The sequence below is a fragment of the Taudactylus pleione genome, unplaced genomic scaffold (assembly GCF_031769625.1).
Source record: "Taudactylus pleione unplaced genomic scaffold, aTauple2 ptg000051l, whole genome shotgun sequence".
NCBI classification, from domain to species: Eukaryota; Metazoa; Chordata; class Amphibia; order Anura; family Myobatrachidae; genus Taudactylus; species Taudactylus pleione.
The window spans coordinates 2245715-2272220 of record NW_028284453.1 but is presented as its reverse complement, the minus strand read 5'-3'; the positions used below and the strand labels follow the sequence as shown (position 1 = coordinate 2272220).

The 26506-nt window shown below is 43.5% G+C and overlaps 2 protein-coding genes across 2 annotated transcripts in view; both read right to left on the bottom strand.

Moving 5' to 3' along the window:
• The window catches only part of LOC148535443 (cell adhesion molecule CEACAM5-like), a 257680-nt gene that overhangs the window by 57539 nt on the left and 173635 nt on the right, over positions 1 to 26506 (bottom strand). The gene's annotated exons all lie outside the window — the stretch shown is intronic.
• LOC148535446 (phospholipase A2 inhibitor and Ly6/PLAUR domain-containing protein-like) overlaps positions 13806 to 26506 on the bottom strand; it is a 44433-nt gene continuing 31732 nt past the window's right edge. Inside the window, exons 4-6 of the mRNA XM_088462603.1 lie at positions 23161 to 23307; positions 15485 to 15628; positions 13806 to 14038 (exon numbers count right to left, since the gene is read on the bottom strand). Of these exons, the coding sequence (XP_088318729.1) occupies positions 13806 to 14038; positions 15485 to 15628; positions 23161 to 23307 (524 nt within the window). The remainder of the gene's footprint in view (positions 14039 to 15484; positions 15629 to 23160; positions 23308 to 26506) is intronic.

The window sequence follows — 26506 nt, the reverse complement described above, 5'->3', positions numbered from 1 at the left end:
ACTCCATCAGCACTGCCATCAGTTCCCATCTCCTCTATTGGTCCCCCGTCACAGGAACCAGAAAATCCCCGAACCAACCAGGATGATGAAAACTCTGGAAGAGAATATGAAAATGAACACAGCAGGCCAGTCCATCGTAGCAGCAAGGACCTGCAAATTTCTTAAGCTCAGGTATCTCAGTACAACCTTTTAATCCTCCCGGAACAAGCTCGCGATCGACAGGTCCAAGTTATCTGTCTTGTCTCCACCTTGTTTGTCCACCGGTTGGTTGACCTTTTTGCAATGAGTGGAATGGACCCAGGTATCTCTCTCAGCCACCTTCAAAGATGTGGTACTCGTCAGTAACACCTGGTACGGACCTTCCCACCAGTCAGTCAAACAACCTGAATGCAAGAAATTTCTGATCATAACATATTCTCCAGGTTCAACATCATGACAGTTAGTTTCTGGCATATCATGTGACAACAATTTCAGTTTCTGCTGTTGCTGTTTTAACTGTTTACTCATTGATATGATACCTTACAGTTACCTCGTTGTTACCCTTCAAGTCTTCCTGTGGACAGAATCAAATGAGGTTGTCTACCAAACAGTATTTCAAAGGGGGACAGATTTAGAGGGGGTCTAGGAGTGGTCCGTATGCTATGTAGGATCAACGGTAATGCTTCTTGCCATCCTAGTCCAGTCTCTGCCATGATTTTACTTATCTTATTTTTAATAGTCCCGTTCATCCTCTCTACCTTGGCGCTGGCTTGCGGTCGGTAGGGGGTGTGAAGTCGACAATTAATACCGATCAGTTTACACATATTTTGAAAAACATAACCTGTGAAATGAGTACCCCTATCACTCTCGATAATTTTAGGGATACTGTATCTGCATACAAACTCCTGTACAATTTTTTGGCAGTAAATGCAGCAGTATTAGTGGCCGCTGGGTATGCCTCAACCCAATTGTAAAACACGTCAGTGCACACTAATACACACTTGAGACTCCTGCAGGGTGGTAATTGGATGAAATCAATTTGTATTACTTGGAAAGGTCCGTCAGTCGTTGGAATGTGGGTTGGTTCGGTAGGGATAGTTTTCCCAATGTTCTTCCTCAAGCAGGTCAGACAGGACAATGCTTTCTTTTCTGCTTGTGAAGAGAAACCCAGTGCGCACCAGTATGCTCTCGCCAATTTGCACATACCTTGCTTTCCCAAGTGAGTCAGACCGTGCGCTGCCTCAGCCAGGCTGGGGTAATATGCCTTGGGAGCTACTGGCTTACCTTGTCCATCCCTCCAGTGCCCGGAGGACTCTTGCCCACATCCCTTGGACCTCCAGACTGACTTTTCCTGGATTGAACACAAATTTTGCATCTCAATTAATTTCAGCATATCAATTGTTTGAAAAGACATAGAGGGGAATTCAATATGAAACGTAAACTTCGCTGTTGAAGTTTATGTTTCATATCGGAGCTTTTACCTGGGATAAAGTATCGGGCGCGCTCCTGCTTATCCCCGTATTCAATATGAAATTAACGAAAACGGGACCTGGCGAAGTGGGATTTGCGTAAAGTTACGAAATTTTCCTTAAAAAAATTGTAGGACCCTCCTAAAGTTGTAAAAACATGGGAGGTCACTATGGGTACCCCCGTTTTAGCCTGTAAATGAAAGTCAGGGATTTAAATAGCCGCAGCAGGTGTTTTTTTCCCGACATTGAAGAAGTGTTGCAGAAGAGCACTTGATATCCCTAAAGTAGGTTTTTAAAAATTCTGCATTTGTGCACCTGCCGCTATAAATCTATTCTAGAAAACACCAGCCGCATACTTGCAGAATAGCCCTGAACCTATTTCCCTATTGTTAAACAATTTTTTCCCATTTTTTTTTTTTCACCCCAATTTTTAAATAATTTTTTGGGGTGTCCCTATTTTTTTTTAAACTTTTTTTGACACAGTTATCTTTTAAATGTCATTCCCAGGGGTGCAGGCTATTTTTTTTAAGCCTGCACCCCTAAACCCCAATTCTGCACTTTTTTTCGCCACCTATTCAGTGGTGAAAAGTTATCCCCGTTTTTTCTCAAAGACTTTTCGAACCTGCGAAAAGTGTTTGAAATTGAATACAGTGTAAAAGCAAAACCTGCGATAATGACGAAAATGATGTTTTCGCTCCCATATTGAATACCCCTAATAATTTGTTCCATTGGTATATTCATTTTTAACCCTGCTGCCCATTTTGCAGCTTCATCTGCTCTGTTGTTGCCCAGTGTCACCGGATAATCCTCACATGTATGTGCTTTACACTTAATTACTGCCACCGTTTTGGGCAGTTGGATTGCTTTTAGTTATTGTTTTATATGTCTGGAATGTGCAACTGGTGTGCCTGCTGCTGTCATAAAATTTCTCAGATGCCATAGAGCTCCGAAATTGGGTACCACTCCGAACGCATACCTAGAGTCAGTGTAAATGTTAGCAGATTTGCGTGCTGCCAATTCACACGCTCTTATTAGTGCTACTAACTCCGCCACCTTGGCTGAGTGAGGAGGCCCAAGGGGTTCAGCTTCTATGATGTCTGTGTCATTTACAACAGCATAACCTGTACATAATTCACCTGTGTCTGTTTGTCTATGACAACTCCCGTCCATGTAAAATGTCACATCCACATTCTGTAAAGGTGTGTCACGTATGTCAGGTCTTGCAGTAAAGGTCTGGTTCAGATATTCCATACAATCATGTGCATCATTATGTCTGCTGAACTCACTTCCCGCCAGCAACTCGTCTCCTTCCACCCTTTGTACATCATGCTAGGTTCAGCGTATTGCATCGTTTAACAGTGATGTTTGCAGGTGCTATTAGAGCTAGTACTAATTTGGTAAATCTAGCTGAAGAGATGTGTCTGGTTTGGGCAGAGTTCAGCAGAGCAGATACAGCGCAGATACAGAGCAGATATAGACAATCATATCATGGCCCAATACTATGTCCTCACTTTTATTCACCAGTAGAGCTGTTGCTGCTACACTTCTTAAACACGTTGGGAGTGATCTTACCACAGTGTCCAATTGGGCACTGTAGTATGCTACGGGCCTACTGGCATCACCTTGTTTTTGTGTGAGGACACCTGCAGCGCAACCATCGGCTTCCGTACAATACAAATCAAAAGGTTTTTCATAATCAGGTATTCCCAATGCAGGCACTTTTGTCAGACTATCCTTAAGATTAAGGAAAGCCTTCTCTGATTCCTCTGTGTGTATGACACGGTCGGGCTTTGAGGAAGAGACTAAGGCCCTGATTCAGACCCACTCGCGAGCGGCTGTCCGCTCGCATGTGGGTTGATGTTCTGCACTGAGCATGCGCACGACGGAGGGAGCTCCGTCGTGCGCATGCGCCAGATGCGACGAGCGAAGGAAAGTCCTTCGCTCGTTGTGTCTGATCAAAGGGGGCGTGCTGTCGATGTTGATTGACAGCACGCCCCCTTTGGTGGGCATGCCGGGGGCGTGCCTCCCTGATGGGGGTGTTCCCATGGGAACCCCTCCCATCAGAAGCCGGCCCACTGACATCACTAGTGATGTCAGTGGGAGTGATTTTGGCTCTGATAGAGCCAAAATCACTCCAGAGCTTGCGGTTGAAAACCTCAACCGCAGGCTCCGGCTCGCAGTTTCGATGGTCGCGATGGTCACGACCATCGCGGCCATCAAACTGCACGCTCGTATAGGCTGTGGGTGGTGACCCACAGCTATATGAGCGTCCAGGAGTACGCTCCATTTTTATGGAGGGCGGCCCTCATTCAGAGCGTGCGCATACGGCTCTGAATGAGGGCCTAAGTCCTGTAATGGCAAGGCCAAAATAGAAAAACCTGGGATCCACATTCTACAGTATCCACACATTCCCAAGACGATACGAATTTGCTGTTGGTTCTGTGGCACTGTCATGTTCTATATGGCCTGGATTCTGTCATTAGTTAGATGTCATAACCCCTGGGTTTGGCAGTGTCCCAAGTATTTTACTCTGGATTGGCACGGCTGTAGTTTGTCCTTAGCAACCTTGTGTCCTGTTTGCGAGAGATGAAGCAACAAAAGTTTAGTATCATTTAAATATGACATAAACGAATCAGAACATAGCAATAAATCATCTACATATTGTATTAGAACAGACCCATTGGCAGGTTTAAAAGATTGTAAACAGTTGTGCAATGCCCTTCCCCTCACACTGGAGGGGGGGGCAACTCAGGTAAAATAGAGCCAGTTTGTACAGGGGCCTCCAAATTGCCTCTTTTTCCAGCCAGTATTTACAGGTACAATACACATGGACACGATTGCCCCAAAACACGGAAGGGTGGTTTTGTCTTTTTTCGTGTTCTGGATCTGGATTGGTTTTGCCAAAACCACCCTTCCGTGTTTTGGGTTCTGGGTTTTGTGTTTTGGATGTGTATTTTTTTTTTAAAAAAGCATAAAAACAGCTAAAATCACAGAATTTGTGGGTTTTTCTGCTCCTATTCTATTATTAACCTCAATAACCTTAATTTCCACTCATTTCCAGTCTATTAAGAACACCTCACACCTCACAATAGTGTTTTTATGTCTAAAAGGTTGCACTGAGGTAGCTGGATGACTATGCTAAGCGATACGAGTGGGCGGCACAAACACGTGGCCCATCTAGGAGTGGCACTGCAGTGGCAGACAGGATGGCAGTTTGAAAAACTAGGCCCCAAACTGTCCATAATGCAAATGCAAAGAAAAAAAAGAGGTGCAAGATGGAATTGTCCTTGGGCCCTCCCACCCACCCTTATGGTGTATAAACAGGACATGCACACTTGAACAAACCAATCATTTCAGCACCAGGGTCTGCCACATGACTGTGGCTGAAATGATAGGTTCGTTTGGGCCCTCAAAACAAGCTGGCAATTAATCTGTCCCTGCACAAACTGGCTCTACGGAGGCAAGATGTCGTCCTCATCCTCCTCATCCACCGATTCCTCACCCTCTTCAGTGTTGTGTACATCCTCATCCTCACAGAGTATTATGTTGTCCCCGCTGGAATCCACAAAAACAGGTCCCTCTGTACGTTCTGGAGGCTGGTCTCTCTGGAAGAGTTGATAATTCATTTTTATGAACATCATCTTCTCCACATTTTGTGGAAGCAACCTCCTACGCCTTTCGCTGACAAGGTTCCCGGCTGCACTAAACACTCTTTCGGAGTACACACTGGAGGGGGGGCAATTCAGGTAAAATAGAGCCAATTTGTACAGGGGTCTCCAAATTGCCTCTTTTTCCAGCCAGTAGGCATGTCAGACTGTCTGACATGCCTACTTGGATGCTGTCACCGATGTAATCCTCCACCATTCTGTCAATGGTGACAGTATCATATGCAGTGACAGTAGACATGTCAGAAATTGTTGCCAGGTCCTTCAGTCCAGACCAGATGTCCAAACTTGGTCCTGCCTGCCCTGCATCACCGCCAGCGGGTTGCTTAGGATACCTAAGTTTTTCCTGGCAGCCCTAGTTGCGGGAGAAAATGAAGAAGGAGCTGTTGACGTGTCAGGTTCCGCTTCAGCTGACAGTGTTTTCACCAGCAGGTATTTGCACCTCTGCAGGCTTGTGTCGGCCGGAAAGAGAGACACCACATAGGCTTTAAACCTAGGATCGAGCACGGTGGCCAAAATGTAGTGGTCTGATTTCAACAGATTGACCACCCTGGAATCCTGGCAAAGCGAATGAAGGGCTTCATCCACAAGTCCCACATGTCAAGCGGAATTGCTCCGTCTTAGCTCCTCCTTCACTTTCTCCAGCTGCTTCTGCAAAAGCCTGATGAGGGGAATGACCTGACTCAAGCTGGCAGTGTCTGAACTGACTTCACATGTGGCAAGTTCGAAGGGCTGGAGAACCTTGCACAACACGGAAGTCATTCTCCACTGCACTTGAGTCAGGTGCATACCCCCTCCTTTGCCTATGTCATTGGTGGATGTATAGGCTTGAATGGCCTTTTGCTGCTCCTCCATCCTCTGAAGCATATAGAAGGTTGAGTTCCACCGCGTCACAACCTCTTGCTTCAGGTGATGGCGGGGCAGGTTCAAGAGTGTTTGCTGGCGCTCCAGTCTTCGGCATGCAGTCGCTGAATGGTGAAAGTGGCCAGAAATTTTTCGGGCCACCCAAATCGTCTCCTGCACGCCCCTGTCGCTTTTCAGAAAATTCTGCACCACCAAGTTTATTGTGTGAGCAAAACATGGGATGTGCTGGAATTTGCCCAGATGTAATGCCCGCACAATATTGGTGGCGTTGTCAGATATCACAAATCCCCAGGAGAGTCTAAGTGGGGTAAGCCACTGGGCGATGATTTCCCTCAGTTTCTCTAAGAGGTTGTCGGCGGTGTGCCTCTTACTGAAACTGGTGATACACAGCGTAGCCTGCCTTGGAACAAGCTGGCGTTTCTGAGATGCTGCTACTGGTGACGCTGCTGTTGTTGCTGCGTAAGGTGATACATCTACCCAGTGGGCTGTCACAGTCATATAGTCCTTAGTCTGCCCTGTTCCACTTGTCCACATGTCTGTGCTTAAGTGGACATTGGGTACAACGGCATTTTTCAGGACACTGCGGACACTTTTTCTGACGTTTCTGTACAGTCTCGGTATCGCCTGCCTAGTGAAGTGGAATCTAGACGGGATTTGGAACCGGGGACACACTACCTCCATCAATTGTCTAAATCCCACTGCACTAATGGCGGATACCGGACGCACGTCTAACACCAACATAGCAGTCAAGGCCTCAGTTATACGTTTTGCTTCAGGATGACTGCTGTCGTACTTCATCCTCCTCGCTAAGGACTGTTGGAGGGTCAATTGTTTAGTAAAAGTAGTGGTGTTCCTACTTCCTCTCTGGGATGATGAACGACTCCCAGCAGCAGCAACAGCAGCAGCAGCAGCAGGAGGCGTAGCAATGCAGGATCCTCCGGAGGAATCCCGGATAGGAGAGTCAGTCATGCCATTGACATGGCCTGCAGGACTACTTCCGATCCTGACAAAGGAGGAAATTGACGAGGAGGGAGTTGACGGTGTGGTTTGCAGGCGCTTGGATACAACAGGACAACGGGATTTAGGTGTCCCTGGACTGCTTATGGTCTTAGCCAAAGTTTCTGAACTTGACAGCAACTTTTTATGAACGCGCTGCCGGTGCCATATAAGGGAGGATGTTCCTAGGTGGTTAACGTCCCTACCCCTAATTATTTCACCTTTACATATGGTACATATGGCAAGACAGTTGTTGTCCGGATTTGGATAGAAATATTGCCAGACCAAAGAGGTGGAATGTTTGGTCTTCTGCCCAGGCATGACCATGATGGGCTTTTTCATCCCACAGACAACAACTGTCTCCCCCGGAGCCTGATTTAAACAAACCACATCACCATCAGAATCCTCCTCGCCAACTTCCTCCTCAGCGCCAGCTACACCAGTATCCTCATCCTGTTGTACTTCAACAGTGACATCTTCAATGTGCATATCAGCAAGTGGACTGTGGGTGCTCCTTTCAGCACTTGCAGGGGGTGTGCAAATGGTGGAAAGAGCCACCTCTTCCCGTCCAGTGCTGGGAAGGTCAGGCATCGCAACCACCACCACACTTGGACTCTCTTTGGGGATTTGTGAAATCTTCTTAGAACGCACAGTTCTTCGCTGTGCTTTTGCCAGCTTAACTTGTTTGATTTTTTTAGTGGGAGGAGGGCTTCCATCGTCATGTGAAGCTGAACCACTAGTCATGAACATAGGGAAAGACCTTAGCCATTCCTTGCCACTCCGTGTCGTAAATGGCATGTTGGCAAGTTTACGTTTCTCTTCAGATGATTTAAATGTTTTTTTCAAGGTAATTTTCCTGAACTTTGTCATTTGGGATTGTATGTGCCCTCTACTATGACATTGGCCATCGGCCTTGGCAGACGACGTTGATGGCATGTTATCGTCTATGTCATGACTAGTGGCAGCAGCTTCAGAACTAGGAGGAAGTGGTTCTTGATCTTTCCCTATTTTATTTTTATCGGAGAAAGTTTGGTCCTCCATTTATGTTATATAGATATATACGTGCGGCTAAGGCGCACACAAACACAGAAAATAATTTTTGTTTTTGTTGGAGACTAGTGCACTTTGTGGGTTACACCACCCTTTAAGAAATGAGCCAGCCGGCCCTTTACTTATGGGACACAGGCGCACGCTTGGCGCTGCTCCTTTGTTGATGCACGTGCAGCTACAGCCCACACAATTCACAAACACAGAAAATATTTTTTTATTTTGTTTGGAGTGCCCTTTGGGGGTTACAGCACCCTTTAGCGGTCAATCCAGCCGGCCCTTTATTTATGGGACACAGGCGCACGCTTGGCACTACTTTGTTGATGCACGTGCAGCTACTGCGCACACAATTCACAAACACAAAAAAATATATTTTTTTATTTTGTTTGGTGTGCCCTTTGGGGGTTACAGCACCCTTTAACAGTCAAGCCAGCCGGCCCTTTATTTATGGGACACAGGCGCACGCTTGGCACTACTTTGTTGATGCACGTGCAGCTACTGCGCACACAATTCACAAACACAAAAAAATATATTTTTTTATTTTGTTTGGAGTGCCCTTTGGGGGTTACAGCACCCTTTAGCGGTCAATCCAGCCGTCCCTTTATTTATGGGACACAGGCGCACGCTTGGCACTACTTTGTTGATGCACGTGCAGCTACTGCGCACACAATTCACAAACACAAAAAAATATTTTTTTTTATTTTGTTTGGAGTGCCCTTTTTTGGTTACAGCACCCTTTAATGGACAAGCCAACCGGCCTTTTACTTATGGGACACTGGCGCACGCTTGGCGCTGCTCCTTTGTTGATGCACGTGCAGCCACAGTGCACACAATTCACAAACACAGAAATTTTTTTATTTTTTTTGCACTTGGAGTGGACACAGCCCCTATGGACAACTGACTGCACAACACAGTCCAGCCAGCCCCTATGGACTTTGAAATAGTGGACACAGCCCCTATGGCAACAACAGCACAGCACAACACTACACTGCACTACACTACACTGCACAGCCCAGCCAGCCCTAACTCCCACCCTCCCTCTTCACTGTCCACAGCCGAGTGAGAAAATGGCGCCGACGCGGGTACCTTATATAGGATCCAAAATGCGCGAGACCGGGTTGGCGGGATGATGACGTTTTGCCTCGATTCCAGATCCGAGTCAGGCGGGAAAAGTCGAGCCTGACTCGGATCGGCCTCGGATCGGGGGGGCTCGGGGGGGTTCGGATTTCAGAAATCCGAACCCGCTCACCCCTAATATATATATATATATATATATATATAAATATCTATAATACATATATATATATATATATCAATCCATAGCCTGCACTCACATCATATCTATCAGCTTCAGCTTGCGGGGTGCAATCCTCAAACCATAGAAATGGTCAAAATATATATTCAATTGTTTCTTCCATACATAGGAAATAACAGAGGGCACTGTACTTATGGTGAGTGCCCTCTGTTATTTCCTATGTATGGAAAAAAAACAATTATATATATATATATATTTATTTATATATCCATAATATATAATATGTTGTTCTAGCACACTGCTTGTATTCCTGTCACAAACAGATAATGGTGGTTCAAAAGATAAACAAGGGTAAAAAGCCACATTTAAATCTAGTACAACAAGACATACAATTTACCAAATAATCAGCAAGGAGCAACCTTTGTGCAATATGGTTTGTAAATTGATTTGAAATCCCTGAATCGAAGAGGTTCTGTGAATTTTAAAGCTCTCTGGATCCCATACCCGGTCCTCAAGGCATCCTAACAGTCCAGGTTTTGAGGCTATTCATCTTTGAGCACAGATGGTAACATTAAATTGACTGAGATACTAATTAAGCCACCTGTGCTCAAGCATGGCTATCCTTAAAACATGGATTTGTTGGGGTACATTGAAGGCCGAGTTTGAGATCCACCTGTGTAGCTCGACTTACCACAAGCTGGCCCAGTTATATATTCCATGTCCTGGAGGTCTTATTGGCATATTATTATGATTTTAATAACCATTATCAATATATGTCTGAGAAGTGAAACACATATATCAGGGACAATTCTGAGTAATACCAGTAGTGATTTCAATATTCTAGACCAGAGGTTCCCAAACGCGGTCCTCAAGGCTCCCCAACAGTGCAGGTTTTAGAGAAATCCATGGTTGAGCACAGATAGTTTAATCAAATTGACTGAGGCACTAATTAAGTCACCTGTGCTCAGCCATGCAGATCTCTAAAATCTGAACTGTTGGGGAGCCTTGAGGACTGCGTTTGGGAACCTCTGTTCTAGACCCTACTTGTATATATACCAAGCAGGGATATTTATCACTGCTGTAGAGAAGTAAATAAACACAATAGCACGTCATAAGATTTTCCAATGAATATTTTCGAGGGTGGTGAAAAAGAGTAATTTGGAACAAAGGAGATTTTGGGCCTGATTCAGAGCCGTTCGCTATTTGCGGTCGTTCGTTCAAAAACAAGGGGTGGCTATTCAAATAATCCGTTTGCAAATTGCAGTCTGTTCACACCTCTAATTCTGAACGAGCGAGCAAAACATACGCTTGTTTATTTGATAAAAACGCCCCCTGGCCGCTCGCACCATACGTCATGTCCGCTATTTATTAGATTAATCGAGTACATCGTACAGCGTATGAACTGCTCGCTATTCTTGTGGTTGGTTTTTTCAACCGCTATTTTGCGAGCAGTTCTGAGTTAAAAAAAACCAAGTGACGTGGTCAATGACGCTGCTGTATTAATTATGCACTCCCTTAAAACGCCCGTTTTGACCTTTAAGCACGCCTGCGTTCGAATTCCACTCCCCCGTTTACAAGCACCTTCCCCTGTTATCACCCACATATGCCTCATTCTGTCACTCAAAATAGCAGGCACTCGCTATATAGCGTACAAACGATTTTCGGCCGCACTGACTGGTTCGCGCATGCGTACTAAAAACCGTACGCATGCGCAGATGTGTGAACATCGCTCGGAACGAGCGTACGGCCGCTAGCAAGCAGCTCTGAATGAGGGCCTTAGTTTTCTGATTTAAAGTACAAATATCAGCTCTGCGTTAATGTACTTACTGTCTTTTCCATGAAGCTCATTGACGGCAGAGGGCAGGGGGAAGCCCAGCCAGTGATGGATGGCTAGGCTTTACCCCCAGCCTGATGTTATTTGGAGGCGTGCCATGCGGGCACGCCTCCAAATAACGGCACCCAGGGGGCGTGGCCTATGCAACTGAGGCAGCGCCCCCAATTTCGGCCTTGCGCTATTACAGGGCGCTATGTACCAGGCCGGCACAGGGTGCTCAGACCCCTGGAGCCGGCCCTGTTTATCAAGCAGGGATATTTATCACCGCCATAGAGAAGTAAATAAACACAATGGCATGTCATACGATTATTTCCGATGAGTATTTTCGAGGGTGGTGAAAAAAATTAATTTGTAACAAAGGAGATTCAGTTTTCTGATTTAAAGTACAAATATCAGCTCTGCGTTAATGTACTTACTGTCTCTTCCATGAAGCTCATTCTGTTTGTAGACACATGTTGGTGTCACCTTACTTTCCATCTTTTTATCTCTATGTGACTTTAATGACAGGTGTGAAATGATAGGGTACAGTAAATACAGTGCTGTGTTATCACGCCAGCAAGGTGCTGATACAGCAGCTGGCAGATCATAGATACAGAACCATACAGCCTACTGCAGGCTCACAATCTTTAGTATGCGTTACTAAAATAAGCCCTTCATTTTATTAGTAAAGAGAAAAGCATTGTACACAGAACTAAAGGTGTATTTTTTTAAAAAAAAAAATCAAAAATTTAAATGCACGAGGAATATCATGTACATATATTATGGGGTACATTGAATACATCTCTTTTCAAAAAAAGGGTACCCTCTGGATTACTGTTCATCAGTCATAATTTTAGGAGTTGCAAATGCACAAATATACAGGGGGCTGTGGTTCACCATTAATGTGTGACATGTTGGACTAATCATTCAGTAACATTGTGTGACCCGTTAGACTAATCACAACACATTGAATGGTTCAGTTTTCCAATTACAATTTCAAATTAATCTTTTTTTTTGTGCAACTTTCAATCCCTACAATTCATCAAACTTAAACAGCAAATGAAGGCTCATTTTAAATCTGAAACAAAGTGTTTTGGATTGATGCTATACACTGCATGTTTGTTCTATTTGCAATAAACCGCATCAGGTTTGCGTATTTTAAAACCACAATATTGGATTAAATTTTACGTAAACCATGATAATGGTTTAAAAATATTATTAGATATTGTACATATCCCTATTATGTTTTGTTTTTGCATTTGTGCATATTTTAGAGCAGAGTGAGCCTTGGCAAAAAGTATTGTTAAAAAGGGAGTTTTAACATTATTGATTCTATATAAAATGTACTAGTTTTTTTTTTACAGATGGCATACAAGTCCCAGCAAGCCTGCCCCAGCATGATGGCACATGTGGAACCACAAGTGCTAGCATGCCTAAACATTAAGAACCTGCTGCCTATAAAAAAAAATTTAAATAAAGACACAGACACACACAGATCGGTCCATAGAAATGAATAGAGAAGAGCTGATTGGCTGAGATTGCCGTTTCCACACTCTCAGCCAATCAGTGCTACCTCATTCAGTTCTATGGAGTGTCTTGGAATGACCCGGACATACTGGGGTGTGGCCCTTCACGCGGCAAGTCTGTGTCGCTTTGTTATTTTAACAAGATGCCTTGGATGCTACTTGGAGCAAAGAGAACCTGCTTCATGGATTTTGTGAGTTTTAAAGTGGTGAACGAGAGATTTGTGTATGTGAGAGGGGGGGTTTGATATCTCTCTCTAATATTCTAATATTTTTTTCTTTAATTTGGGTTTAAACATCTTACTTTCTATCTAGGATCCTAGTAAGAAAAATATTTTAAGGAATGTAATGCTAATACAATAAAAAAATGTAAGGAGCATCACTGGGTTCGGCTTGTGAGCTAGTCAGTTATCATTATTGGTCTCTAGGGAATGTAGTCGACATCCCGGCCTTCAGGATGCCGACGGTCTAAATGCTGGCGCCAAAATCCTGACTGGACGGGATCCCGGCACCAGTATCCTGACCGTTGGCATCCCAAAGGTAAGTATCGTGGTGTTAGGGGGAGGTTAGGGTGCAGAGTAGGGGTAGGCACTAGGGGCAGGGTTAGGGTTAGGCACTGGGGAGGGAGTGTTAGGATTACGGTGCAGGGAGGGGGAGGTTAGGATAAGGCACTAGGGGGGAAGGTTAGGGTTAGGCACTAGGGGGAGGGTTAGGGTTAGGCACCGGGGAAGGAGTGTTAGGATTAGTGTGCAGGGAGGGGGAGGTTAGGTTTAGGCACTAGGGGGGAGGTTAGGTTTAGGCACCGAGGAGGGAGGGTTAGGGTTAGGGTAGAGGTTAAGGTAGGGGTTAAGAAAACACTCACCGTTAGTTCCTATGGGTGTCGGGATTCTGGCTGTTGGGATGCCGCTGTTGGTATTCTGACCAGCAACATCCCGACAGCTGGGATTTCATACCCAAACGTCTCTAGTGCATCATAATATAGATACTTATCTGATTCTTTGTTGTGTGAAGCTGTATAGTATTACCAGGCTCAAACAATTGAATATGTTCCATAAATATAATTAGGGAATAGGATTTTCAAAGTACCAGACCATAGCCGCTTGCTGTGAATATAGTTTAATAATACACTTTCCATATATTTGCACCAGTATTTTATAACTGATACCCAAGAACACAGCAGTTAGATAATTGAACCTATGGTATATAATCTCCTGCTATGTTACATATGTACATTTGCATGATGCTAATGATGGGAATTATAACATCCATGACACTGCCAGTAGCTATCCAGCTTATGGAACCATTGCACATGATATCTGTTTTTATATATTTGCTCTTATTTAAGTATGAATATATAATGTTGGATTCAACTTCACAGATGTCATTGGTGGAACAGCCGTGTAAGTCCTCTGTCATTGCGTAACCATCTGTAATAAATATATACAGTTAGTATATGTCTTACATTAGGTTCAACCTAAGATGGACGCAATACAATATTTGTTAGCTTTTGGGTATACTTTACTTTTGGAAATATTTGACCATTTATGAGGTAATGATAGCGCGCTCATACAACATATTACTGGGTCAAGTAGACTGTGTCACAATTTTGCATACGTCATGAAAGAATTTAGGTTTTTTTAGTCTTATTATATGGATGACACTCATCACACATTCACTAAACTGCTCAAAGCTCAACAATGATATCCTTGCCTCACACATTCTATTGAGTCAGAAAGAGCTAAAGATTCGGCAACGCTGTACATTCAGCAGACACAAAACAGAAGAATACCAATTGTAAATTCCAGAAGGGCCGATCGCCTGATGGACCAGTTCAGCAGCCTGAATGATTGGCCGAGCAGCTCCGCCTCAAGGCACTGTGCTTGGCCGGCATGCTGAGACTGGGGTGTGCTGTGAGGACATGTCTCCATGACTCGTGGAATGCCCCCATGTTGTGTGGTCACACTCAATGCCTGCTCTCAGTTTCTTCATACCACCAGTCCATTCATTGGAACCCTACAAACAATCTGCATATAGGGCACAGGTGAAGGTTACCGGTATGTTGGACTTTGCCCCTCTATCTGGGGTATTTAACAACTCCTAACATACTGTACGGTCAGCATCCATACCATCTATCCGAGAGTTTGTGACCCATAGCTATATCACCACTCACATTACACATTCCCAATTACATTGTTACACACATTCCCAGCAACGGTCACACTACCATTCACATTGTAAACCCAAAGCCACAACCACATTATTGTCAGCCTAGATTTATGTAAAAGTAGCTTTATGATCATTTCACTTTAAGGGCGGGATGCATCAAAGGGAGAAATGCGGTCAAACCCCCAAAATGCATGTTTGACCGTTTTTCTCATATGCACCAAGCCCCGGAATTCGATGAACTCTGGGGCTTGGTTGCTGTGGGTAATGCCATGAGGAAAATGGTGTTACCCATAGAAGCGTATGGGCTTCTATCGGAAGAGTGCTGAGAGAGGGATCCAATTTGAACCCTCCCAACACCCCCCCCCCCCGGGGCATGCGTCCTTCTGCACATGTGCAGAAGGACGCAAGAGGGGCTTCTGGGTCATAGACCCAGAAGTCCCTCCATCGCTCTTACTGAGAGAGTGGTCATTGGCGGTGATCGGCATGCATACCGGCGTTACCAACACAAGCATACATGCAAAGATTGACGGGATGCATCCCCAATGTAATGCTTCATGTATCCCGCTCTAGTAGATATATAAAAAGTATTCACAAAATAAAATGTAGCATTTTACTGCTCAGTAAGAGATGAACATTTGTGCACTTTTTCCATATATTCTATATATTACATAGAACGCCAACTCAACTGCAAGTTTTCCTGAACATACCTTGTATATCAGTTCTCATGTAGTGAATACAGCGGTTTTCATTCCCTGTGCACTTCAAACTGCTTCTCCCCAGACAACGATCTGAGTTTGGGACGAAGCAGGATGGGCAAAAAAGTCCATTGTCCTCATCGCTGATGGATGGTACTGAGAATGAATAAGGGAAAATTACTTATTGATCTCCACTGGAGTTACCCTAAGCCATTGTAAATTAACTTAGTAATATTGCACACAATGGGCCCGATGCAGTTAATGATTGTGTGTTTCTGAACTGCGGGGGGTAGTCTGGAAGCCGATGGTCTAAATGCCGACCTCCGGCTTCCAGACTCTCTGGATCCCAGAATCTCGGCATGGTACTAATGACAGGCGGCGAAAACTCGATGCCTGTCATTAACCATACGCCGGAAGACTGACGCCCGGCATACCGAACAAAGGTAAGCCGGGTGCCAGGCGTGGACAGCTGTGGGGGGGAGGGTTAGGTTTAGGGTTCCCTGGGGGACTTAGGGTTAGACAACCTCCGGGAGGGTTAGGTTTAGGCTAGGGGAAGGGGGGTTTAGGGTTAGGCACCCCTAGGGGAAGGTTAGGGTTAGGCACCCCCCTGGGGGACTTAGGTTTAGGCAGCGGGGAAGGGGGGTTTAGGTTTAGGTACTTAGAGGGGGGATTAGGGTTAGGCACTTGAGGGGGAGGTTAGGGTTAGGCAGTGCCAAGGGAGGGTTAGAGGGTAGAATTAGTTTAGCGATACTTACCTTAGGGACGATCGGGATCTTCACCCTTGCCATGCGGCCGGTGGTAATACCTACTACACCCCTGAACTGCAGATGCTCCGGAGCTGATCGTACTGAAGGCGGGTAGATGTAGAGTCGTATGCATTTAGATGACAAGTGACTGAAGAGGAGTAACTGAGCTACTGTATAATAGGGTGTTCTCATGTAAGCAAAGCTCTGTGACAATGGAACTATCGGCAATGCAGAGCTGCAATATACAGATATATGTTTCCGTGCATGTTCCATACATTTCATGTGCACTACGTAAAGTGGGGCTTATTTAAGTTGGATCGCACGGCTGCGTTCGCAGCCGGTCAATGTTTGTGCTATGCCTATGCATCACAGTGTGCATGCGCGAACCGGAAAGCGATTGCAGTGAGAATGCAGTCCAAATGCATAGTGATTGACAGGAAGTGACCATTTGGGGGTGGCGACGGGTAGTGGTCTGCAAAACGCAGGCATGTTAGTGCTTTTGAACACTGTTACAGGGGCGTGCATAATTAAGCCCCTGCGAATGCGATGCATGTCATGAGAAGTGGGCGACTTTATACAGTGATGGGCGGCTTGCTATAGTACTGCGGTTGCCATGCAATTGCATTCATTAGCATATTTTCGCAGCTAGTGGGTGCGTGCAAACGCAACCATGCGATCCGTGCTGAATCAGGCCCAGTATACGTTACAGCACACAGAGCATGAGGACAAGAATTAGATCAAGCCTACGAATAAGAGATGTGCTCATCTGGGGTAGATTTATTAATGCCTGGAGAGAAATAATGTGGAGAGAGATAAAGAACCAAATAATAAGCTACTAACTGTCATGTTACAGGCTGCCTTTGAAAAATGACAGGAACTGATTGGTTGGTACTTTATTTCTCTCCAAGCTTTGATAAATCTCCCCTCATAACATGCATACAATGCTGTATACAGCCAAAGGTGCAAATGTATTTCAATGAGCGTAATGCAGTAGCAAATCCATCCAAATCCATCCAACTCAATATCCTAATATGCATGTGCAAAAAACATACCCTTTATTTAACTACCGTATAACAGTGTGCGTTTCTGGCTTTCGGCCTGCTTTAGAGATGGACGCTGTTAGCGCTGCATCCTTGGGCGCAGCAGCGATGCCAGCATACCTACTGACAGCATTGCAGATTTGAGTACTGCATCCTAAGATGCAGAATTGGATCGTCTTAGACACTATCGGCCATCTTTGTAACCCTGAGGTCACTTGGATTGGCAGAGCCGTAACTGGACTTTTTGATGCCCTGTGCCAGAAAGAGCATTGGCATCTCCCCTTCCCCTATTTATCAAATAGGGACATAAGACGCACACCCAAAAAAGGGCCGTGGCCTCATAGGGAAGGGCCAGGGCCAGGGAAGAGAGAGGGGAGGCCAGGAGATGCTGGGGATAAAAGAAGAGGAAGCTACAAGTGAGAATGATAATAAAGAGAAAATTGACAGGCCCAAACAGCGCCCCCTGCCCTGCGGTGCTCTGTGCCATGGCTCAGGTCGCACCACCCTAGTTACAGCCCTGCAAATTGGCCCTCGCAGCTCTATAGCCGAGGGCAGAGAAAGGGGGCGGAGCCTAATTGGGGGCACTGCATGCAACGATGCAGGATCCGTTCTGCACATGCTCAGGATGGGTCCTGCACATGTGCAGTTGCCCCACCATCAGAGATTTACGCAAACCATCAGGTTATGTGCGTCTCTGATTTAGTCATACAGTATTGTGCAGTATTAGATCCTCATATGTTGAACTAATTTCTCCTTAACCCATGTGCAGAGCTAAAACTATATAGATCTGACTTGGAATACTTGTGATAAAGCCAGTCCACCACAGCAAAATGCATGTCTGACAGTTCATCACCACAAATGGGATCTTTATAATGCATATACAGGGTCCCTTACCAGCTTCCTGAGAAGGATTGAGCAGACCAATTCAGGTATCACATCTCCACTCTCTATAATGTCTCCGGCACTCTCATTGACCGTTTCAATGTCTGGACATGTATTAAAGAGCTCCTTTTCTATACTTTCTAAACCTAACAAAAATCGTGCATAAAAGAATAACAGCCTATACAATTGTGAAAGTATAAGTACAGTGGTACGCTTCATAGAAAATAGGTACAGTATTTGCACCAATGACTATTTATGTTTTTGTTAAAAATTTGCCCACTTCCAAATCAGTTCTTGCTGCAGTCAACCTCACTATATACATTAGGTTTTCATCTCTACCTTCATTAACTAGATATGCTCTCCCAACTTGAAATGCACTAAAGTTAAAAGCAGATACAGAGTTACTTTTATACGGAATTGGTATGCCATACCGCCGGACGCATGGCTGGCGGTTCGATTCCCGGCAGCGGTAGGCCGACATCAGCAGAGATCCCGGCAGCGGAAGCCCGACAGCGCTGGAAATCCTGATCGTGGATAGGTAAGTATTGTCTAAACTAACCTAACACCCCTAACCCTAACCCTCCTTAGGGGTGTCTAACCCTAACCTCCCCCCCAAGTGCCTAACCCTAAGTCCCCCCCGGGGGTGCCTAACCCTAACCCTCCCTCCCCCTAGCCTAACCCTAACCCTCCCGGGGGGGTGCCTAACCCTAAGTCCCCCACGGGCGCCCTAAACCTAACCCTCCCCCCCCCCGCTGCTGTCCGCTCGCGGCGCTCGGCATCACTACGATCGGGATGCCGGGCGGCGGTCTCCCGGCGTCTGGGAAATGCCGGGCGTCTACATCTAGACGCCCAGCATTTCACCCTTGCCGGGATCTGACAGTCGGTAAGCCGGCTGCCGGTATTTAGGCAGTCGGCTTCCCGATTGCTTCCCAAATTGAATACCCCTGTAAGTCTATTCCAGGTTCCCACGTTTCCAATGCACTGTGAAATGTATTCATAATATATCTTACTTCCCTTTGCATACCCTTTTATACATACCTATGTGTACCCAAAGGGTGCTCTCATTAACCGTTTAATGTCTATGACAAATGGTTAATAGTAGAAACCTGGTACACACATGTGTTATTTCCATCTTTCTATCTCTTCACTCTGAGCAGGTGATACTTAAATGTCAAATATTTACTTTTATTGCTTATTTATATGTGAATGATTATATTGAACTGTAACTCACGGGAAAGTACTAATTATCTTAATCCTGATGATACCATGTGTCAAGGATTTTCTCTAATTATATAGAAGTAAGGAATATATTTATTGGCTGTATACTCGATGCTATAATTTTATGTATCTGCTTTTTCTTATTTTGTTGGAGGCATTTAGTTTCAGCAGCAATTGATTTGTTTCAAAATATAATGAAAATATGAACAATTCATAAAGTAAATGTGTGTTTTTTATGTTCTGTTCTGTCAGAAATGTGAGTCCCCTATGTATTAATAAAAGTTACGTTTTATACTACAGTACAGTATGGTTAAGAGTGCACCAGCAAATAGAGTTCTCTTTCTCATACATTGTTCAAATTGTTTCATTACTCTTGGGAGCACCACCGGTTTGTTAAAATAATCTCCTTATCTAGGCATTATACAGTGGATCTGGAAAGTATTCACAACACTTCACTTTTTACACATTTTGTTATGTTACAGCCTTATTCCAAAATAGAATAAATTCATTTTTGTCCTCAAAATTCTACACACAATACCCCATAATCACAACGTGTAAAAAGTTTTCTTGTGATTTTTGCAAATTTAGTAAAAAAAAAATAAGAAATCACATGTACATAAGCATTCACAGCCTTTGCTCAATACTTTGTTGATGCACCTTTGGCAGCAATTACAGCCTCAAGTCTTTTTTAATATGATGCCACAAGCTTGGCACACCTATCTTTGGGCAGTTTCACCCATTCGTCTTTGCAGCACCTCTCAAGCTCCATCAGGTTGGATGATAAGCGTCGGTGCATAGCCTGTTTCAGATCTCTCCAGAAATGTTCAATTGGATTCAAGTCTAGGCTCTGGCTGGGCCACTCAAGGACATTCACAGAGTTGTCCTGAAGCCACTCCTTTGATATCTTGGCTGTGTGCTTAGGGTCATTGTCCTGCTGAAAGGTGAACCGTCGCCCCAGTCTGAGGTCAAGAGCGCTCTGGAGCAGGTTTTCATCCAGGATGTCTCTGTACATTGCTGCATTCATCTTACCCTCTATTCTGATTATTCTCTCAGTTCCTGCCGCTGAAAAACATCCCCACAGCATGATGCTGCCACTACCATGCTTCACTGTAGGGATGTATTGGCCTGGTGATGAGCGGTGCCTGGTTTCCTCCAAACATAACGCCTGGCATTCACGCCAAAGAGTTCTTTTTTTTTGGTTTCCCATGGTCTGAGAGTTCTTCAGGCGGGCTGCCATGTGCTTTTTACTTAGGAGTGGCTTCCGTCAGGCCACTATACCATACAGGCCGGATTGGTGGATTGCTGCAGAGATGGTTGTCCTTCTGGAAGGTTCTCCTCTCTCCACAGAGGAATGCTGTAGCTCTGACAGACAGACCATCGGGTTCTTGGTCACCTCCCTGACTAGGGCCCTTCTCCCCCGATAGCTCAGTTTAGACGGCCGGCCAACTCTAGGAAGAGCCCTGGTGGTTCCGAACTTCTTCCATTTATGGATGAGATAATGGGGGCCACTGTGCTCATTGGGACCTTAAAAGCAGCAGATATTTTTCTGTACCCTTCCCCAGATTTGTGCCTTAAGACAATCCTGTCTCAGAGGTATATAGACAATTCCTTGGACTTCATGCTTGGTTTGTGCTCTGACATGCACTGTCAAGTGTGGGACCTTATATAGACAGGTGTATGCCTTTCAAAATCATGTCCAATCAACTGAATTTACCACAGGTGGACTACAATTAAGTTGTAGTAACATCTCAAGTATGATCAGTGGAAACAGGATGCACCTGAGCTCAATTTTGAGCTTCATAGCAAAGGCCGTGAATACTTATGTACATGTGATTTCTTAGTGGGGGGTTTTTTCTATTAAATTTGCAAAAACCTCTAAAAACCTATTACACGTTGTCATTATGGGGTATTGTGTGTAGAATTTTGAGGCCAAAAATAAATTTATTCCATTTTGGAATAAGGCTGTAACATAACAAAATGTGGAAAAAGTGAAGCATTGTGAATACTTTCCGGAAGCACTGTATGTCAGAATTGAGTACATATAACATGTTTGATTACCCTACTATACCGGTATATTAGATAACACTCATCAATGGAAACCATAGAAAGTATAAACTTTCAAGTATTTGGAATGGGTTATTCCATGTCAAGTCGAACCAATTTTGAAGATTGTCCCTATCTGATCATCTATCAAGTTTGATAAAAATGTTATATGACGATTGGCATATACAGTAGGTCAGACTGACTTTGGGAAACATTTAGTTCACAATATGCAACAGTAGCAAAACTATGGCCCTCAAAGTGGAGGTGGGTGCAACTGTCAAAATTGGTGATGGTCAAATGGGGACTCCTGGCTCAAATGACATGGAATGATCCGAATGCAAAATAATAATGAAAGTAACTACTGTACATGTTCCTGTAAAAAATATATGTACTGTATATAGGGTATAGTAGATACTTAATCCAGTTGCATCACTTTATTATGCATTATGGGGCCAATGTATGTCAGCTGTAATTGCTCACACATTGACCCGTAGTCAATTAGAGGCAAAAAATCGGAAAGTTTTCGCCTGTCCGACTATCCACCTCATTCGCCTGTTTCAGAGGCAAATTCATTCCGTGCGCGTCCCCGCTTTTCTCCTAATTCAATTGCAAAATAGGCAAAAACGGAAATAGGCGAACGCGGAATAGGTGAAAAGTACTTAAAGAATTGGGAAAATCAGTCTGTACCCCAGAAAAAGAAGCACTAACATAGGGAATCAGTATAGATGTGTACTAATAGCCCTAATAAAACTATTTTGGGTACTTAAGTTGTGTAAATTGCTTGCTATTAGTGTCTTTGTAAAAGTGGTGGAGAATGGCATAAAGCTGTATTTTTTGGTGAAAATAAGTAGTCGAATTTGGGGTGCCTGAAAATGGGTGCTAATATATTTTTATGTCTCTAAAGTGAACTTTTTAAAAACATGAAAAATCCACCTGCTGCGTGCACCTGCAATCCCCAAAACACCTGACCCATCCTTGCAGCCCCCCAAGAAGCCTATTTCACTAGTTTTTATGCTTGTACCCCCACTTTTTACATTTTCACCCCCAAAATGTTTTATTTTTTTTGCAGATATGTCTTTTGAGGGGCTGTCCCAAGGGTTCTGAGTTGCTTCTCCATGTTTGCACCCCAAAATAAAGATTTTGCACCTCTTTTCACCTGCTATTCATTGGAGAACCTGTTTTGCCGAATTCAATGCATCGAGTTTCCGCTTAGGCGAAATTATCCTGGAATTGAATTAGGCGAAAAGTTTTTAGGTGATATTTTCACCAAAAAACAGGCGAAAAAGGCTTTTAGCCTTTAATTGAATACGGCCCATTGCGTGCACAAAACTAAATACTTATTTTTGCAATTTTCTGGCTCTTTTATGGCTATGTTTTGGATGCAAAATGTATGAACCCCTATTCACCAAAAAATGAATCGTATTCTTAGGGGGCAATCCAATTAGCCTGTAGGGGTGCCTGTTGCTGTTGCCACGGCATCCAAGCGCCGGCAACGACACCGCATCTCGGGGGGTGCAGGCTGCTGTCAAGTGCGGCCGTTGTTGTTTCAATATAAAGAATATATTGAGCAGTGACCACAAAGGAAGTGTTAACAACAAGACATAAGCATAAGCAGATCAGAGAAGCCTACATATAAGATAGACAGATGGGTAAATCATTGAGGTCTAGAAGGAATAAAAGATTAATGTTATGATTTTATAATAAATTCTGGGATCTACTTTGACAAATGGCTAAAAGAACTTTGCAGAGTGATACCTACAGGTTGGTAATGGAGCCTTGCATAAATTATTATTACAACAGGTGGTATTCATCAGAATGGTCTTGTTTAAACTTCGTATTATCCCAGATCTCCTGCACTCAATGGATTTTCCACATCGTTTGATCATTTCTGTGTCATCTCTACCATCTAAAGAGAAGAAAATATCTGGCTAAACATTAAATTGTCCATTAAACAAATCGTGAAATGTATGACAATGTAATAAAATAATAAACTGTCAGTTTTTAGCAAGCAGACAAGGACAGTAATGGTAAGATGTCACTATATATGGCCCTTAAAGTCTTCTGAATACCCCTTAATTGCTAGAGAGAAATAATCGCTGTCCAGACAATAATTGTGGTTCCAAAGCACAAAAATTCTTATTGCAATAAAAAGAAAGGTTGATCTAGCACAATTAGTGCAAAGACAATTAAATACAGAATATACGATTCAGCCCAATACATAAGCATGCGCACCGGTCCCAGCATACAGTCATCAGTCCAGAAGCCTGTGGTCATCCAAAGAGAATGGCTACTGACTGGGACCGGGACACAGGTTATATACCCTAACAGATCATGATAACAACAATGTAGACAGACAAACATAATTCCATTGGTTCTTGCTCTTGGTCTTTGTAGTATGCTGTAGTTCATAGGACAGTTCACTAGGGGTATGTCCCAATTCTCCACAGTCTCTTGAGATTACATTGTCTTTCTTTAATTGGTTTAAGACACTACATACAGAGTATACATTCTAACCAATAATTTCCTATGATTCATAACCATCAAACGCAAGATGCGACTCCCTCGCTGATAGACTCGAATATCTGGAAATAAACAGGGTGTCAGTATAGTACCAAACATGCCATGTCTACCATGTTGTATACCTTAAATATCATATACATTCATTTCACAACATAATTATATGCTACAAAAACCTCTAATATTACGTTTAATGTAAAGGAACCTTTTATGAGTGAGTGTATATTTATGATTATATGTAAGTATGCGTTGTGCATCTAGACGTAGCGTAAAAGGTGCGCTGTGTGCAGGGGTTGTGTACAGCGCAAACATGCGCTGTGTGTGTTTTTATATTTACAATAGCAACTGTGTATATATGTGCACACATTGAGTATACACATGCAATTGTTTAAGTGTGTGTATGTATATATATATATATATATATATATATATATATATGTGTGTGTGTGCAAATGTGCATCAGTGTCATATACATATATTAATATATATATATATATATATATATATATATATCTAGCTTTATTCAGTATATTACTTCTGTCTGAACTAAGTTCAAAAATGACAGACAATGGAGTTATTCTGATCAGAGATGGCCAACAGATACTTGATGGAATCACAATGTAATCAAAGGCCTCTCTCCAGCCTATTTGGAAGGTAAATGCTAGTTCCTTTAGGCATAAAATGATAGTCAGACTTAAAGACAATGGTTCATTCAAACACTTGTCTGCACCTCACAATATGTGTGTGTTTTTCAATTACTAGTCACAGACATGTCCACAGGGCTTGTCTCCCAGCACTGGCCAAACCTTGCATCTTTAAATATATATGAAGTCTTTTTAAATACATATGTGTATTTGTGCGCATTTATTATGTAAAGACTTTAACAGTGTGCAGTAACACGGCAGATGTACACAACGCTAAATAGCGCCGTATATAATGATATTATACTGACTACGCCAGATGGCGTCGTGCAGACTACGCAAACATGGCATCTTCAGATATTTTCAAAGATCTGATCTCAGCCAATCATCCAGCTTTGACAGTCCACCCTTTGATAGCAAACAATACGCGATCACACTGTGGTCTTAAATTTATTCAGTCATACACTACGAAATATTATTTAAAGTTATATTAGGGGCTGGCACAATTTGGTCTTTAAACCATCAATGATTTGTCCCTGAGAGGGAAATAAAACTACCCTTATACACACACCGCGGATCTTGGAAGATCATGGGAAAGATGTTGGGATGCACCTAACCTACAGTATAAAGGAAGTCTTGAAGGGGATAGGGACTTACATTATTTAGGATGTTTAAAATAACATTTAATAACACATTTCATGTATGGCTAAATCTATACATCATCTGATGGTACATTCTAGTTCAGGATTGTAATGCAGTTCTTCATTTACCTTAGTATTCAAACTATTACTACTAACTACCATCATAATTTCATTCCCCCGGTTTACTTTAGCATTACATTTTCCACACTTCAACAACTTCAACACAGCAGGAACACATCTGACACATAAGCCAATTATTAAGATGACAACCAATATGAGGATCAGGAGTTTGCCTACAATAGCAACCATTTCCTGGACCCACTCTCGTAGACCGGATAACCATTTTACAGGGTTCAACCAAGAGAACCACTCTTCTACCTTTTCCTCTACCTCAGTCAATGAGGCACTATGGTTCTTTCGAAAATTCCCATTTCAGCTGCAGAATTTCATCCATCTTCCGGTCTATCACCTCCTTGGGATCGCCAGTATTATTTGTGATGTGAGTGCAACACTTCACACCAATTTGGGTGGCCAGAGTCACACAGTATCCACCAGTAACAGCTGTTAAATAATTTAATATTAGTCTATGTTGCACAAGTTCTTTATAGGCCTGTAGTTCCTTACCAGTGTACCTGAATGTGTCATCATACATCTCAGTGATATCTATTAATTTAGCAAGGTCTTGGATGTATCTAAAATGTAAAGTACCCCGAGCGATCCTGGTGGGATCTAATGCTACCAAAATTTTGAAGCCAATTGTTTTGCTAATCAACTGTGTGGCTGTATGTACATCACCAGTTATCATATTTCTTTTGTCTCTGTGTTCATACTGTATGTCAAGATATGGTGATGGTGTGTTTTTATGAATACCAAGCATTTCACCATGTGTAAGGGTCATAACCTCTGGGAGTACCCTTCCCAGATAACATAAACCTTCAGAACTCAGAGTGAGCCACTTGTACGCTTTCCTTCCACAGATAAAATACACATCGTCTGGGAGTACATAAGGGATAGAATGCATCATTATCATCGGGCACAACAAATAATCATACCCCAGATTTTCCTATCTGGCTGATACACATTTTAGGTTGTACAATAACTGCACAGTACCCTTCTGGTACTCTGCCAACCATTACCTTGGTAGAACTAAGTTTATACCTATACCAGAAGTATCTCCCACTGGTAGTAATGTTGCGTATAAGTTCACCATCTACTGGTTCATTATCAGCTCTGTGTGAGAAGGTCATTATCTGATTGTTCCCGGACACCTCCCAATTTCCTGGTTTATTGGAATTGGTGATGTTTA